The sequence below is a fragment of the Eimeria tenella genome, genomic scaffold (assembly GCF_000499545.2).
Source record: "Eimeria tenella Houghton genomic scaffold, Eth_scaff47, whole genome shotgun sequence".
Lineage (NCBI taxonomy): Eukaryota > Apicomplexa > Conoidasida > Eucoccidiorida > Eimeriidae > Eimeria > Eimeria tenella.
Genome location: NW_013543383.1, coordinates 231250 through 245723, shown reverse-complemented (window position 1 = coordinate 245723; position 14474 = coordinate 231250). Strand labels below are relative to the sequence as shown.

At 55.0% G+C, this 14474-nt stretch overlaps 3 protein-coding genes across 3 annotated transcripts in view; 1 reads left to right on the top strand and 2 right to left on the bottom strand.

The window, feature by feature from the left end:
* The window catches only part of ETH_00022465 (long chain acyl-CoA synthetase, putative), a gene marked incomplete at both ends in the record, with an annotated part of 6556 nt that extends 3048 nt beyond the window's left edge, over positions 1–3508 (bottom strand). The window contains 9 exons of the mRNA XM_013377185.1: positions 337–418; positions 558–632; positions 880–977; positions 1159–1239; positions 1410–1572; positions 1847–1976; positions 2565–2664; positions 2931–3093; positions 3287–3508. Coding sequence (XP_013232639.1) covers positions 337–418; positions 558–632; positions 880–977; positions 1159–1239; positions 1410–1572; positions 1847–1976; positions 2565–2664; positions 2931–3093; positions 3287–3508 — 1114 coding nt within the window. The remainder of the gene's footprint in view (positions 1–336; positions 419–557; positions 633–879; positions 978–1158; positions 1240–1409; positions 1573–1846; positions 1977–2564; positions 2665–2930; positions 3094–3286) is intronic.
* Positions 3509–6726: 3218 nt separating this feature from the next.
* Positions 6727–8764, top strand: ETH_00022460 (gamma-glutamyl hydrolase, putative; the record flags this gene model as incomplete). The annotated part of the gene is made up of 5 exons (XM_013377184.1): positions 6727–6850; positions 7082–7212; positions 7305–7460; positions 7604–8196; positions 8386–8764. The coding sequence occupies 5 exons, from the start codon at positions 6727–6729 to the stop codon at positions 8762–8764; spliced, it is 1383 nt and encodes a 460-aa protein (XP_013232638.1).
* A 779-nt stretch (positions 8765–9543) lies between these two features.
* Positions 9544–14258, bottom strand: ETH_00022455 (uncharacterized protein; the record flags this gene model as incomplete). The annotated part of the gene is made up of 2 exons (XM_013377183.1): positions 9544–11373; positions 11808–14258. 2 exons carry the CDS (start codon positions 14256–14258, stop codon positions 9544–9546), a joined length of 4281 nt encoding a protein of 1426 aa, XP_013232637.1.
* Positions 14259–14474: the final 216 nt, after the last annotated feature.

Sequence of the window (14474 nt, the reverse complement as noted above, 5' to 3'; positions counted from 1 at the left end):
ATGGAGTGTGGAGGGGTTGGGGGCTGCGTTCGTGGGCAGCTAGCTCGCTAGCTGGCTGGCTAGCTGGCTAGCTGGCTGGCTAGCTGGCTAGCTGGCTGGCTAGCTGGCTGGCTAGCTAGCTGGCTAGCTAGCCAGCTGGCTAGCTAGATTATGAGAAGGGATATGCAGGTGGTTGGGCAAATTGTCAGCTAGCTGGCCGATTTACTAGCTGGAGAGCTGGCTAGCCATTTGACTTGCTAGCTAGCTAGCTAGCTAGCCAGTCAACTAGCTAGCTAGCCAGTCAACTAGCTAGCTAGCCAGTCAACTAGCTAGCTAGCTAGTTGAGGCGCTGCATACCTGAGGTGTAAATGATGGTGCTGATGTCGTCAAGAGAAGGAGCCAACTCCTCAGGTGTCTTCTCGTCGGGGATCGTGAGATACTAAACACAAACCCTAAACCCTAAACCCTAAACCCTAAACCCTAAAGCCTCCACGGTGTAGGGTCTCGCCAGGGTGCAGGCTTAAAGCTGCTGGCGGAGACTAGGGTTTAGGCTTTAGGGTTTAGGGTTTTCTTCTTGCCTTTCTCCTTAGTTTCTCCTGGTGGTACAGAGCCACACCCGCCTCTTTGTAGGCCTCCATCTGGGCCTCTGTTGGCTGCAAACCCCAAACCCCAAACCCTAAACCCCAAATCCTAAACCCTAAACCCTACACTGGAGATGCTTGCGGACTTGCACCCGAATAAACAATGAAAATTAGAAATAAAAAATAAATTAAAATATAAAAATGAATTATTAATAATAAATTAATTCCACTATAATTGTAAAAATGCTGGTCTGGGCTTCCAAGAGTCCCACAGACCCTAGCTCCCCCCAAACCCTAAACCCTAAACCCTAAACCCTACCTCGTCAAAAGACACAACTGCCTTAAAAGGGAAGCCTTCTTTCTTCAGGCGGAGAACGGCTTCCAACTTAGAGCCCTCTATAGCAAGGACTTGAATCTCTGCAAACCCAAACCCTAAACCCTAAACCCTAAACCTTAAACCCTAAACCCTAAACCCTGACAAAGGCCGGGAAAGCTGAGGGATTGGGCTCAACGAATAGAGCTGCAAGTTTGAAGCCTTTCGCATCAGGATCTGCCTCCTCAGGACTACCGAATTTAGGGTTTAGGGTTTAGGGTTTACTTGTCTGCTTCAAGATATGGTCAACTGACTCTTCCCCCAGCGTGTCGTAAAGCGGCACAGTAACAATGCCTCGATAGTTCGCTGAAAGCATCAAACCCTAAACCCTAAGCCCTAAACCCTAAACCCTAAACCCGACTCTCGGCGTTACAACCCCGCATCTATGCACCTCTGGATAAAGGCATCGTCGGCACCTGCGCCCAAACCCTAAACCCTAAGCCCTAAACCCTAAACCCTAAACCCTAAAGGCTTGCCCGCGAAGTCCAGGAGTCTCCAGTCCATTCGAGTCCTCGACCAAACTCCAATAACCCTCAAGGGTTTAGGAGACTCTGTTGCCCCCTCGCTTTCGAAATGAGAAAAAGGGACTCCAACTTCTTGGTCCAAGGCCCTCCCCAAAGCCTCCACAATCCGCAGCGTCTGCACGCCAAAACCCTAAACCCTAAACCCTACCTAAACCCTAGGCCCGAAGGCGCAGCCGCAAGTGCCGGGCTGCGACGCCGCTGTGACCCTAAACCCTAAACCCTAAACCCTAAACCCTAAACCCTAAACCCTGAAGCGCACGTCCTACGCCCTGCGCCGTGTCCCCTAGACCCCACACCCCAAACCCTAAACCCTAAACCCTGAACCCTAAACCCCGGGAAGCCGCCCCAAACCCCAAACCCTAAACCCTAAACCCTAAACCCTAGCGCACGTCTGCGAAGGTGAAGTACTTGAAGTCCGTGAGTTCCACAACAGTCCCTTCGGCGTTTTTGATTTGTTTTCTTTCTCCCACATAAAGCTCAGGGCCATATATGCGCGCTGCTTCCTTTAGCAGCAAATAACTGGAAAAAAAAAATAAAATTAATTTAATCAATTAATTTAATTTAATTTAATTTAATTTAAGTAATTAAAATAAATTGACTAAATTGATTAAACTAATTAAATTGGATAAACTAAAAGAATTAAAAAAAGTTTAAAGAGTTGGAGTTAAAAGGAATCAAAAGAAATTAAAAGAAATTAAAAAGAAGTTAAAAGAATGAAAAATTAAAGGAGGCAAATAAGAAAAGCTTTAAACAGCAATGGAATAAAAGGAGACAAAAAGGAAATAAAAAAGAAATTAAAAAGAAATTAAAAAGAATTAGAAAGAATACCAAAAAGGAGATTAAAAAAGAGACAAGAAGGAGACAAAAAGGAGACAAATGAGATTCTACTAGAGACTAAAAGAAGCAGCTTCTGAAGAGGGCTACGGGAAAGGCTAAACCCTAAGTTCCAAACCCTAAACCCTAAACCCTAAACCCCAGAACTGGGCAAACTGCAGCCCTTTCAAACCCGCAGCAGAGGACTCTTCCAAATGCACTGCGGGCTCGCTGTCTAGAAGCCAGGGCGTAGAACTCCGGATTAGGGTTTAGGGTTTAGGGTTTAGGGTTTACGGGGATTTGATGTTTGGAAACTGCGGGATAGCGGCTACCCCCAAGCAAGTCTCTGTGGGGTTTGCGGGGTCGGAGACAGCTCTGTAGACAGCAGAGCTGTCTGCAGCAACAGGAGACACCCGGAGACACAAGGAGACAGCTGCAACTGCAGCAGCAGCAGCAACAGCAGCAGCAGCAGCGGCAGCAGCAGGACACCCGAAACACCCCCAGCCGCGTGCACAGCCGGCGCCGCTGCTGCTGCAGCCCTTGCTGCAGCAGCAGCGGCAGCCCTCGCTGCTGCAGCAGCAGCAGCAAAGGCGGCGGCGCGCAGCGCCGCGGGAGCAGACCCCACAGCAGCTGCTGGGCTGGGGTGTACGTACACCTGACCTGGTGTCTCCGTGCCGCGCAGCGGCAACGCGTAAACTCCTTTCCATTTGGAGATCTTCAAAAGATTTTTAATTTTTTCTTTTTCCTTTTCATCTGTGGAGTCCGTCAGCAGCACCGCGCACTCCTCACACAAGTCCCCCATCGTCCCGCACCGCAGCAGCGCCTGCAGCAGCAGCAGCAGCAGCAGCAGCAGCAGCGGTGGTAGCTGCGGCTCGGGCTACGAGGAGTAGGCGCTGCTGCTGCTGCTCCAGCAGAGACGGGGGCTGCAGAAGCTGCTAAGGAGCACCAGCTAGCCATATGTTGCATAAAAGCAGCAGCAGCAGCAGCTGCTGCTGCTGCTGCTGCTGCAGGCCTACAGCACAGCAGCTGCTAATGAGCTGCTGCTGCTTCAGCTGCTGCAGCAGTAGGGCGCTGAACCTCCCTTGGCCCGAAGGGCCCCAACGACGCAGCGTTGGCTGCAGCAGCTGCTGCTGCTGCTGCTGGCTGCAGCTGCTGCTGCTGCTGCTGCAGCCAGCTGCGTTATTGCTGCTGCTGCATGCGCCAACTCTGAGACTTCCCAAGCACTTTTGCTTTTGCATTAACAAAAGAAAAAAGAAGAAAAGAAAAAAAGAAATGCAGAAGCTGGAGCAGTCGCGGGCGGCTGGGCTGGGGCTCTGGAGTGTACGTACACCTCAAGCGCTGCTGGAAACCGCAGACCCAGACCCTAAACCCTAAACCCTAAACCCTAAGCCCTCAGTTAAACCTACCGAATTGGAGTCACAGGGCAACAGTGTATGCAGGTTAGAAACCGCCGTAAGGAATGAGACACGCAGCGCGCGCCGAGGGTTTAGGGTTTAGGGTTTAGGGTTTAGCGCTTAGGCCCTGAAGCGACGAAAATGAAGTCAATCTGCTCCGGAGTCAGCATTAAGAATATCCTTAAAGGGCCACAAGGCACGCAGCGAGTAAGCAGCAGCAGCAGCAGCTGCTGCTGCTGCTGCTGCAGCTGCTGCTGCTGCCGCTCCCGTTATACTGTGCTGCAGCAGTGGCAGCGCCTGTGCTGCGCCCCACTGCTAACAGCCGTTCCGTTTAGGCATTTCCTTGTCCTTTACTTTTATTTGCAAATGGAGTTAAATGGGAAAAGTTCAATCAGGGGATAACATTAAGTGTGGAGGGAGAAGCAGGAAGCAACAAGCAGCAGCAGCAGCAGCAGCAGCAGCAGTGCTGCTGCCGCTGCTGCTGCTGCAGCATTGCATGATTCTCGCGAGTTGTTTCCTTTACTTTTATATAAACACGAAAAAGAATTCTATTTTAATTTAGTTGTTCTCTTTTGTTTTCAAGTCAGAGGCAACAGGCGCGAGATCTCTGCAGACGCCTCAGCCGCGCTGCAGTCGTTCGCCGACGCCCAGCCTCACAGAAGCTGGACTTTGACATTTTTTAGTTTAATTTATTAATTTTTTTTAATTCTTTTAAATCTACATATTTTTCTTTACCTTCTGAACTCTAAAAAGGGGGGAAAAGAGGAGCCTGGGGGCCTAGTTCACCAGCACCTGCAATTGTTGAATTGAAAATGTAGCTGAAATGTACCAGTTTCCAGCTTGCTGCGGCTGCTGCAGCTGAAACTGCTGCTGCAACTACTCCTGCTGCTGCTGCAGCTGCTGCAGCTGCCTCCGCAGCTTCTGCTGCTGCGGCATTCAGCAGCGAGACATCTCCGGCTAAGACCCCGCCAGCAGCAAGTGTGCATTTAGTTCAAATCAGCTGATAACAATGATAATTAAAAGCAAATTAAATTAAATTAAATTAATTGGGTGCAAAATAAAGCCTATTGACTTATTAATTCATCTCGGAAATTGTCGAATTAATAAGCCATTTTCTGAAGTCGAAAGTGCAACTTCTGCAAACGACAGCAGCTCCTCAGGTGTACGTACACTGCTGTGGTGTACGTACACCTGAAAGCCCTGCTGCTGAGGATACACTTTCTTCTTCCATTTAAAATCATTTTAGTTAAGGCTAGTGTCCCCTGCTAGCCTCGAAGCTCTTTCAAGAAAGCCTAACAAAGGCAGTCGTTTCCTACCCAGGTAGCCAGCTAGCTAGCCAGCTAGCTAGACAGCTAGATACGGCCAGCTATCTGACCAGCTAGCTAGCCAGCTAGGCAGCCAACTAGCTAGCTAGCTAGCTAGCTGGACAACCGGCTAGCCAGCTAGCTAGCTGGCAAGCTGGCTGGTGGCACCTCTTGGCACTTGGGGCTTGTTCAGTTGGAGTCCCCTTTGAGGCTTTGAATGAATTAAATGTTTTTAATTCATCTTTAATGATTTAATTATCTCTTCTGAGTTTGCCCAGCTAGCCATTTTCCCTCCAACAAACAAAACACCAAAAAACTCCCTCTGCCTTCGAAGACAAACACGAGCCGCTGCCGTGCCGTTTGCCCGCATGCATAGCCCAGGGGCTAGCTGTGGCTAGCTGCGGTTGGCTGTGGCTAGCTGTGGCTAGCTGTGGCTATCTGTGTCCAGCTGAGCCGAAAAAAATTTCAGTAAAGTTCCTGCGCCTCTGTGCATGCAGAGCTGAGTTCAGCGCAGTGTCTTTGCAGCTCTTCAGGTATCTGTACACCTGAAAGAGATCCCCGCTGAAGCGCCAAGCAAAGCGGACATAAACTTCCAAGCCCTAAACCCTAAACCCTAATTCAGTGCTTTGCGGTAAATGAGGCTGGCTAGAGACTTCAAACCAGGGAGACTGCCCGCGAATACTTCTGTAAAGCGCCTCGGGTAATTAAAGAAGCCCTAAAACCTAAACCCTAAACCCTAAACCCTAAACACTAAGCCCCAAACCCCTGACTCCCCCCGCGCCGCACAAACCAACACCAACGTAAACCCTAAACCCTCACGTTTCAGCGCATTTGGCCCAGAACCAGTGCGCAGACACTCACACTTTACGTAATTCATTGTTAGGCTTGGCGTTCACGGCCTAGGGTTTAGGGTTTAGGGTTTGGGATTTAGGGTTTAGGGTTTACGTTTCAGGGTTCAGCTCCCAGCGTTAAGCGATCAGGGCTTGGGGTCCCTGTGGCACGTGATGTCCCACAACGGCGGCGTTGGCTCTGAGGGGTTTTCTTCGGCTTTGTTTGCCAGTAAAGCTGTATAAGTTTAATTTAATTAATTAAACTAAATTAAGTTTAATTTAATTAATCAATTTAAAACAATTTTGCGGCTGTGAGGCAGCGGCCTGAAGAATTGGTTGCCCACGCGCGCGAACACAGCAGCCCTGGCAGTGTCTTGCTGCTGGCAGGGGCTGAAGCAGCAGCAGCACCAGCGGCTGCCGCTGCTGCTTTTAATTAATTATTTGTCTAGTTTTATTTGTTTTATATTTGTTTCTAATCTTTTGGTTGCTGCCAACTCGCCGACTGCATGCACACAGGCACTGCTGCGCCACGCGCGACCGCTGCTGCAGGCGCCATTCGACACCCCACCAAACCCTAGCCGCTGAACCCTAAACCCTAAACCCTAAACCCTAAACCCTCGTTCCTGAATTTTCAGCTTTAACGGCGTAAAGTGGGCTGCACCGTGGAGCTGCAGCGGCGCTCAGCTGCGGCGAGTCAACAAAGAGAAAGCTCGTTGCCCCTGCTGCTGCTGCTGCCGCTACTGCTGCTGCTGCTCCTGCCGGGCTCAGGAGGCAAAGGTCTCCTTCAATGTATGCAGCAGCAGAAGGGAGGCAGCAGGTGCTGCTGCGGGGGCGGCAGCAGCAGCTGCTGCCCGCAGCCTGGTGTTCCCGCGCTCTGCCGCTGCTGCTTCTGCTGCTGCAGCCGCAGCTGCTTCCCCAAACAGCCGCAATGAGTGCCGATGCAGCAGCACAGCCGGAGAAGGTGGCAGCAGCTGCTGCTGCTGTTGCTGCTGCTGTGGGGCCCCGGACGGACTCCGAGATGTCTAGCCAGCAATCTGCTCCCGTTATCGGAGGTGAGTTGTTGCTGCTGCTGCTGCTATCACTGCTGCTACTGCAATTGCCGCTGCTCCTGCTGCTGCAGCAGCAGTATCTGCTCTTGTTTGTGCTGCTTCCGCTCTGGCCGTTGCTTCTGCCGCTGCCGCGCTCGCTGCTGCCCCTGCTGCTGCTGCAGCAGCGGCAGCAGCAGCTGCTGCTGCTGCGGGCTGCGAAGGGTTTAGGGTTTGCGGGTTTGGGGCTGCATGCAGTTTTCATTCAACCTGTGGACGAGAACCTTCCGGAAGAAATAAGTGGAGTGTCTCGACAGCAGGCGGTGTTGGAAGGCATTTCTTACCTCGCAGCTTCTTACATTAAATACATTGAAGCTGCAGGATGTGTTGTGAGTTTTGAACTCAAGTTTTGAATTCCGAGGCTCCTCGCCGCAGCGCCCCGAGGGTTTAGGGTTTAGGGTTTAGGGTTTGCGTTCTTCAGGCGCTTCCCATCGACTTGAACCTCTCTGAAGATGAACACAAGTTCATCTTCAGCCAAATCGATGGGCTGCTGCTTCCTGGGGGCTCAGCAGAAATAAACGACTGGAATGCTCCTTACATGAAGGCAACTAAACTATACTACGAATTGGCCAAAGAGGTACCTCGAACCCTAGTTTCTGAACCCTCAGCCACCCCCTGGGCCGCTGGGCCGAGGTTTAGGGTTTAGGGTTTGGGGTTTCTGGAGCTGGGCGTGTCCGCCTATTAGTCTGTTTTTGCTCCATTTGTCCTTCTGTGTTGCAGTCAAATGAAGCGGGGAAGTTCTTTCCCATCGTGGGGATCTGCCTGGGGTTTGAGGCGCTGGTGATTGTCGCGAGCGGAAACTTGAATTATTTCAAAAGAGAATTTACCGAAGACTTGGATCGCCGGCGGGCGCTTTCTTTCACGGAGGAAACGGAAAGCTCGGTGTTGTTTGGCTGGGGCGTGTTCCCGGGGGACGGGAAGAAAAACGAGCCAAGTCCAAGAAAGGATCTGGGTGGAAAAAGGCGGAAAAACGCAGAAATTCAAGTTCCAGCTCCAGCTGAGGACTTGAAAAGTGAAACAAATTCAAAAAATGAGGCGGAGGCGGAAAACAACGAGAAAAATTCAGAAACTCAAGTTCCAGATCGTGTTGCCGACGCAGCAGATCTTGCAACTTTGCGCAGCACTTTCGCAGTCGATCGCATCCGCCAGCTGCTCGGAATGCAGCCCATTGCCTATTTCCACCACTTCAAGCTTTTGTCTACCGACGAGTTTCACAATGATGAAAAACTGAAAAAGGAATGGAGACTAACCGCCACCGCAAAAATCCCGGAGGAAAACAAATTAGAAATAGTCGCCGCAGTGGAACACAGACAGTGAGTCAGCGGTCCCAGGTGTACGTACACCTGAGAGTGCTCGCAGTGCAACTTCACTGTTTTTGTCTGCAGAGTCAGTTTCCGTCATGTTACCTAGGGAAACTCGCCGCCCTTCTTGCTTTTTTGAAATAAATATCGCAAATGATTGTAACTATTGTTGCTTTGGCGTTGTTTCCACTTTTTGTCCAGGTTTCCCTTCTTCGGGATGCAGTTTCATCCCGAGAAAGCGCTATTTGAACACTGCGACCAGTCGCAAATTCCTCACTCTTTCGCGTCGGTTCTTCCTTCCTGGTACATCGCCGCGCTCATAGGTTTGCTGGCTCGCCGATCTCATAATGCATTTAAAGACAAAAGGTTGAAATTCGACAGTGTCGCCTTCGCCTTCAAGCCTACGCGGACTGCCACCTACGGCCGCTTCTACTCTTTCGAGCAAGTTTACCTTTTCCCGCAAGAGCTGCGGCAGCAAATGAGAAAGAAAATGTTCGCAGGCAGACCCTCGAGTGCCACGCAGCTCCAGCAGCAGCAGCAGAAGCAGCTGCAGCTGGCCGTTGCTGCAGATGAGGCTTAGCTGAGGCCCCTGCAGTACTTGCCCCGCAGCTGCACTTGTCTTCTCGTCAAAAGACCACTTCAAGTTATTTGTGAACTTGCATTTCTGGCGCTGCTGCTGAGGCAGCAAGTTGCAAAGTTCTGTACAAGTGAACGGAACAAGGAATACGCAGATGAGCTGTTGCAGCTTCCGCGTCCCGGTGTATGTACGGCCCTGCGGTGTACATACAGCGGAGCGTGCAGCAAACGAAGTAATGCATGCATGTGAAAAGCACTTTCTTTGCGAGATCTGCTGCTGAAGTTTCTGAAAAGGCAGCCAGCAGCAGAAACACCAGTGCTTCTTCTTTCCGCAGAAGCAGTCCTACGAATAGGCCTGGCGGAAGTTGTGAAAAAACAATTTTATTTGTTTTTGCATGCGCAAGTGCATGCATGCAAGCTCGCCTGCATGCGCAAGTGCATGCACTTCCTCGGGGCTGCCAAAAACTTCTTTTGCTTCCTTACTACAGCAGCAGCGCGCGCCCGCGGGCGCCAGCACAGCAGCAAAAAATTAAAAGCTGAAGTGAGCCTGGGAAGGCAGCAGCAGCCGCTGCTGCTGCTGCTGCCGCCTTTGCAGCGGCTGCCGCTGCTGCTGCTTCTACAGCAGCTGCTGCTGCTGCTGCTCCTACAGCAGCTGCTGCTGCTTCAGCAGCAGCTGCTGCTGCTGCTGCAGCAGGAAAGCGGCGCTTTTCTTTGGAACGCACTGTCAGAACTCAAGCCAAACACTTAAAGGCATCTGTTGGCCTTTTCCAATTTCGAATTCTCTTAAGGAGGGGGGGAGGGCCCCGGGGGGGGTGCAAAGGGGAGGGTTTGGTAAGAGGGGGAGAGTTGCTGCTGCTGCTGCTGCTGTTCCTCGTAAGGATGCTCGAGCTGCTGCTGCTGCTTCAGCTGCGGGTGGTCCTCTATGTGCTGCTGCTGCAGCACCTGCTGGTGGTGCTGCAGCTGCTGCATCTGCTGCTGCTGCTGCAGCTGCTGTTGCTGCTGCAGCTGCTGCTGCTGCTGCACTAACTGCTGCTGCAGCCCCACAGGCCAGGCAGGCGCAGCAGAAGCAGCAGCAGCTTGAGCAGCAAAGGGGGAGTAACCGGGTAGGGCGTGGAGCGCGCTCCTAGCTATGCTCAGTAGAGGATGCTGCTGCTGCTGCTGCGGCGGCTGCTGCTGATGCTGCTGCTGCTGATGCTGAAGGTTGTACATTTCAGCTTGCTGCTGCAACGCCTGCAGCACGGCCCGACCCTGTTCAGACACCGGAAATGATATGCCGACGCCTTGCTGCAGCGCAGCCCTAGCGCTTGCTGCTTGCAGGTGCAGCAGCAACTGCTGCTGCTGCTGCTGCTGCTGCTGCTGGAGGTGCTGCTGTGGCACAGGTTGGCTGAAGTGGGGTCTTTTCACCAAAGGAGAAGGCGGCTGCGGGGTTTGCTGCTGCTCAGCTTGTAGCCTCTGTTGCTGCTGTTGCTGCTGCTGCTGTTGCAGCTGCTGCTGGCCAGCTAGCTGCGCGCACTCTTGAGCCAGGGCAGCAGCAGCAAGAGCAATGCTTCTGAGCTTCTCCCCCACCACTCCGTTAGCTGCTGCGCTGCTGCCTCCGTCGCTCGCCAAAAGCTTCTGCTGCTGCTGCTCCAGCTCGTAGCGGGCCTGTCGAACTGCTGCTGCTGCTTCCTCCTCGACTTGGTCTGCGACTTTGGCCTGGCGCAGCAGCTGCAGCAGCAGCTGCTGCATCTTGTGCTGCACCCTTTCGCTGGGCCTTCTCTCCGTCGAGCCCTCTGCGTCCTCCTCAGGCCCCTGCTGCTGCAGCAAACGGTGCAGCAGCTCGCTGCAGCAGCCATACAACTGCTCCCTGCTTTCTTGTGCTGCTGCTCTTGCATTTTTCCCGCGGCGTTCTGCTGCAGCAACGCGGTGTCTCCACACCGCAAGGGGGTCGCCGCCAGAGTCCCTTCGTGCTGCAGCAAAGGCCCGCTGCTGCGACACTGGATAGTGCTGCTGCTGCTGCTGCTGCTGCTGCTGCTGGAGGTCGGGCAGCGCAGCAGCAGATTCTGGCGCTGCTGCTGCGCCCCAGGCAGGCGACTCAGCAGCTCCCCGCGGCTTTGTCTTCAAGTGCCTGCCTCTGGCCGATCTCTTCTGCTGCTGCTGCTGCAGCTGCTGCAGCACCTCCTCAATTTCTTCATCGCTCATGAGCTCGTTGTGGTGGGTGGGCCTCCCGCGTCGCCTCTGCCCCCCGCGCTTCCCCCCCTGCTGCTGCTGCTGCTGCTGCTGCTGCTGCTGCTGGTGGCTGTGGTGCTGGTGCAGCTGGTACTCCAGCAGAATTTCAATGTCTTGTGGGGAGGCCGAAGTCCACTTGGGGGGCTCCTGGGGAGGCAGCAAACTGTCGGGATCGAACGATCCCAGCTCCCGCTTGGCCCTGTGCAGGGCCCGCAAGAAGTCCAGGTGCAGCTCGTTGTAAGATTTGAAAGCCTCTTGTCTCTTTTCCAGCACAAAAGCCACGCTGCGGCTCTCGCTGCTGCTGCTGCTGCTGCTGCTGCTGTTGTTGTTGTTGCTCGGCACAATCCGCACCAGGCGCAGAAAACGCGCCGGAGAACGAGTGCTGAACGTCGCGGAGTGCAGCGCCTGCACGCGCAGCAGCAGCAGCAGCAGCAAATCAGCAGCAGCAGCAGCAGTGTGGCAGCAGCAGCAGCGCAGCAGCAACAAGCATCTCAGCAGCAGCGAGTGGTGCAGCAGCGACAGAGAGTGCAGCAGCAGCAAACAGCGCAGCGGCAGCAAACAGAACAGCCCCAGCAAGCAGTGGAGCAGCAGCAAACTGTGAAGCAGCGGCGAACAGTGCAGCAGCAGCAAACAGTGCAGCAGCAGCAACTCCCTTGCTGTTCCTTCAATAGCAGCAAAACACCAAAAAGTGCCCCAGAGGATTAGCGAGTGTAGCAGCAGCGCCGAAATGCGGCGGGCAGCAACGGCACATCCCCACAACAGCAGCAGCAGCAGCAACAACAGCAGCAGCAGCAGCAGCAACAGCAGCAACAGCAGCAGCAGCAGCAGCATGAGCTTGCCTTGAAGAGCACCAGCAAATGTATATCCATTTTTTCCCTTGGCTCCAGAAACACCAAGAAGCCGCCTTCGCTTCCAAAGGCATTGGGAGGCTCGGCAGCAGGAGAAGGGGATTTGCCGTCTTTGTCTGCTGCTGCTGCTGCTGCTGCAGCGGGCGGTGATGTCTCAGGCTCTTCATCCTCGGTGTGCTGCTGGCCGCCCTCAAAACCAGCTAACTCCGGCCTCGCCTCTCCCTGCTGCTGCTGCTGCTGCTGCTGCTCCGCCAGGAGTGCGCAGTCGGTTTCTGTGGACGGCCCCTTGGCGCTGCCTGCTGCAGCAGCCTCCTCATGGGAAGCAGCAGCAGCAGCAGCAGCAGCAGGGGCGGGAGATCGGTGCTGCAGCAGCAGCGCCAGCCCGTCGAACCAGTGGACCAGTCCCCTCGGCAGCCGCAAATCGTCTCTCCAGTTTAGAGACCCCGTGAGCGGCAGCAAGCAGCAAAAGCTGTCCAGAGTGCTCTTCAGCAGCACGTACTTCGCGCACCCCACGAAGCCGCTGCTGCTGCTGCTGCTGCTGCTGCTGCTTGCTGCTACGGCTCCTGCTGCTTCTGCTCCCGCCGCTGCTTCTGCTGCTGCGGGGGTGGACAAGGCCCCCAGGGGGAAAGGCGCTGCTGCTGAAGATCCTGAAAAACCAAGATCCTGCCGCTGCTCCAGCTGCTGCTGCTGCTGCTGCTGCTGCAGTTCAGCTACAAGAGGGCTGGGGTGCGAATAAGCGAAGACAGGGTCAGCCAGGAACCTCAAGTTGTTTTCCTTGCTGCTGCTGCTGCTGCCAGTCCCACTCTCAGCGGGGGAAACAGCATCCTGTTCCTGCTGCTCCTGCTGCTCCTGCTGCTGCTGCTGCTGCTGCTGCTTGAAATAAACAGTCCCCTGCTGCACCTTAAGGAACTCCAGCCTGCCACTATCATGCAAGTAGCGCAGTGCTGCAGCAGCAGGATCGCCGCCAGTCCCATAGATGGCCCTGACAGCACACGTGACAGCAGGAGCAGGAGCAGCAGCAGCAGCGGCAGCAGCAGGAGCTGCTGTCCAGGGACGCGCTGCTGGCGGCTGTGGAGGAGGCGCTGCTGCTGCAGATCCTGCTGCTGCCGCAGCTGCTGCTGCTAGAGACTCGTAGGGCAGCTCTCCGTTTGCTTCCTGCTGCAGCTGTGCCTCCGTCGCTCGCGCTGCTGCGGCGGAGTCGCCTTCCTGTGCTGCTGCTGCTGCGCTTGCTGCGTCTGATGCTGCTGCTGCGTCTGCTGCTGCAACAGCTAGAGGCCAAGGGCTATTCTCTGCCCCCCCAAGGGCAGAGAGAGCTGCTTCGCTGCAGCACTCCAGCAGCAGGAACCTTCCGCTGTCCGTTGCGGCGACGCAGCAGAAGCAGCTGCCGCACCTGCTGCTGCTGCAGCAGCAGCTCGGAGGAGCCGCAGAGCTGCACTTAAACCGGGCCTCCAAGCAGGCAACAAAGAGGTGAGGCACCAGGGGCCTGCTGCCGTGGCCAACTTCGATGCAGGTTTGCTGCTGCTGCAGCACGAAGCCGGGGAGGGCTCGCAGCAGCAGCAAACCTGCTGCAGCAGGAGAAAAAGAATTAAAAGAGACAAGGCGGTCCTGGTGGGACTGGTAAAAGCGCTTCCACTTCTCTGCATGCGTTTCAGCCGTCACAGGAACCAGGCCCTTCCCGCTGCTGCTGCTGCCGGGGGTCCCGCGCTGCTGCTGCTGCTGCTGTTGCTGCTGCTGCTGCTGTATTGCTGCTTCCGAATATAGCTCAAATTCTAAGGACGGGTCTGTCCCGCCCGCGTGAAGGAGACTGTAGTTCCGCACCCGCCGGCACCTGCGCTGGGATCGACTCCGCGAAGTCTCCTCCGGCGCAGGAGTTGCTGCTGCTGCTGCTGCTGCTGCATCTGCTGCGCCCCCGTCCCCCTCGCCCTTGTCGCTGCTGGTGTTGCTGACGCTCCTGCTTCTGCGGCGGCCTCGCTTTGCTGCTGTTGCTGCTGCACCTGCTGCTGCTGCTGCTGCTCCAGGTGTCTGTACAGCCTCCAGGGAAGCTCTGAAGTTCCCGCGCCTCTTTCCCCGGGTGTCTCCAAGTGCAGCAGAGCTGCTGGAGTCTTGTATTGGAGTTCCGTGAGTGCTGCTGTTTCTGCTGCGGTAACTGCTGCTGGGGGGAGCAGCAGCTGCTGCTGCTGCTGTCTCCTTCTCGTTGTCGCTGCTGCTCGGAGTGGCCGAGTCCGTGTCGTCACTGGGGCCCCCCATTGCTGCTGCTGGCTGCTGCAGCAGGGGGCCCCCGCTGCGGCTGAGGGCCCCCCGGCCCCACGGTCTCGGCGCCGACTTTGCTGCTGCTGCTAGCTTGCGGGCGGGGGGGCCCGCTGCTGCTGCTGCTGCTCCTCCCCCTCCATCTGATGCAGCAGCAACATCAGAGGCAGAATTAGCTGCTGCACTGTCCGCCATTATCGCTTGTTTTGCGGCTCTTGGCCTGGTGTACAGTTTTGCCCCTGGGGGCCCCCCGGGGCCCCCAGCAACGAGAGCGCAGCAGCTGGCTGAGGGGCCCCAGGTGATTCTTTTTGCTGCGAAATATACAAAATTTGCATTGACTTATTTCTCCTGGTGTGTATAGACACTGCAGCGGCCGTCGATGCTGCGATGGGCCCGGGAGTGCTGCTGCTG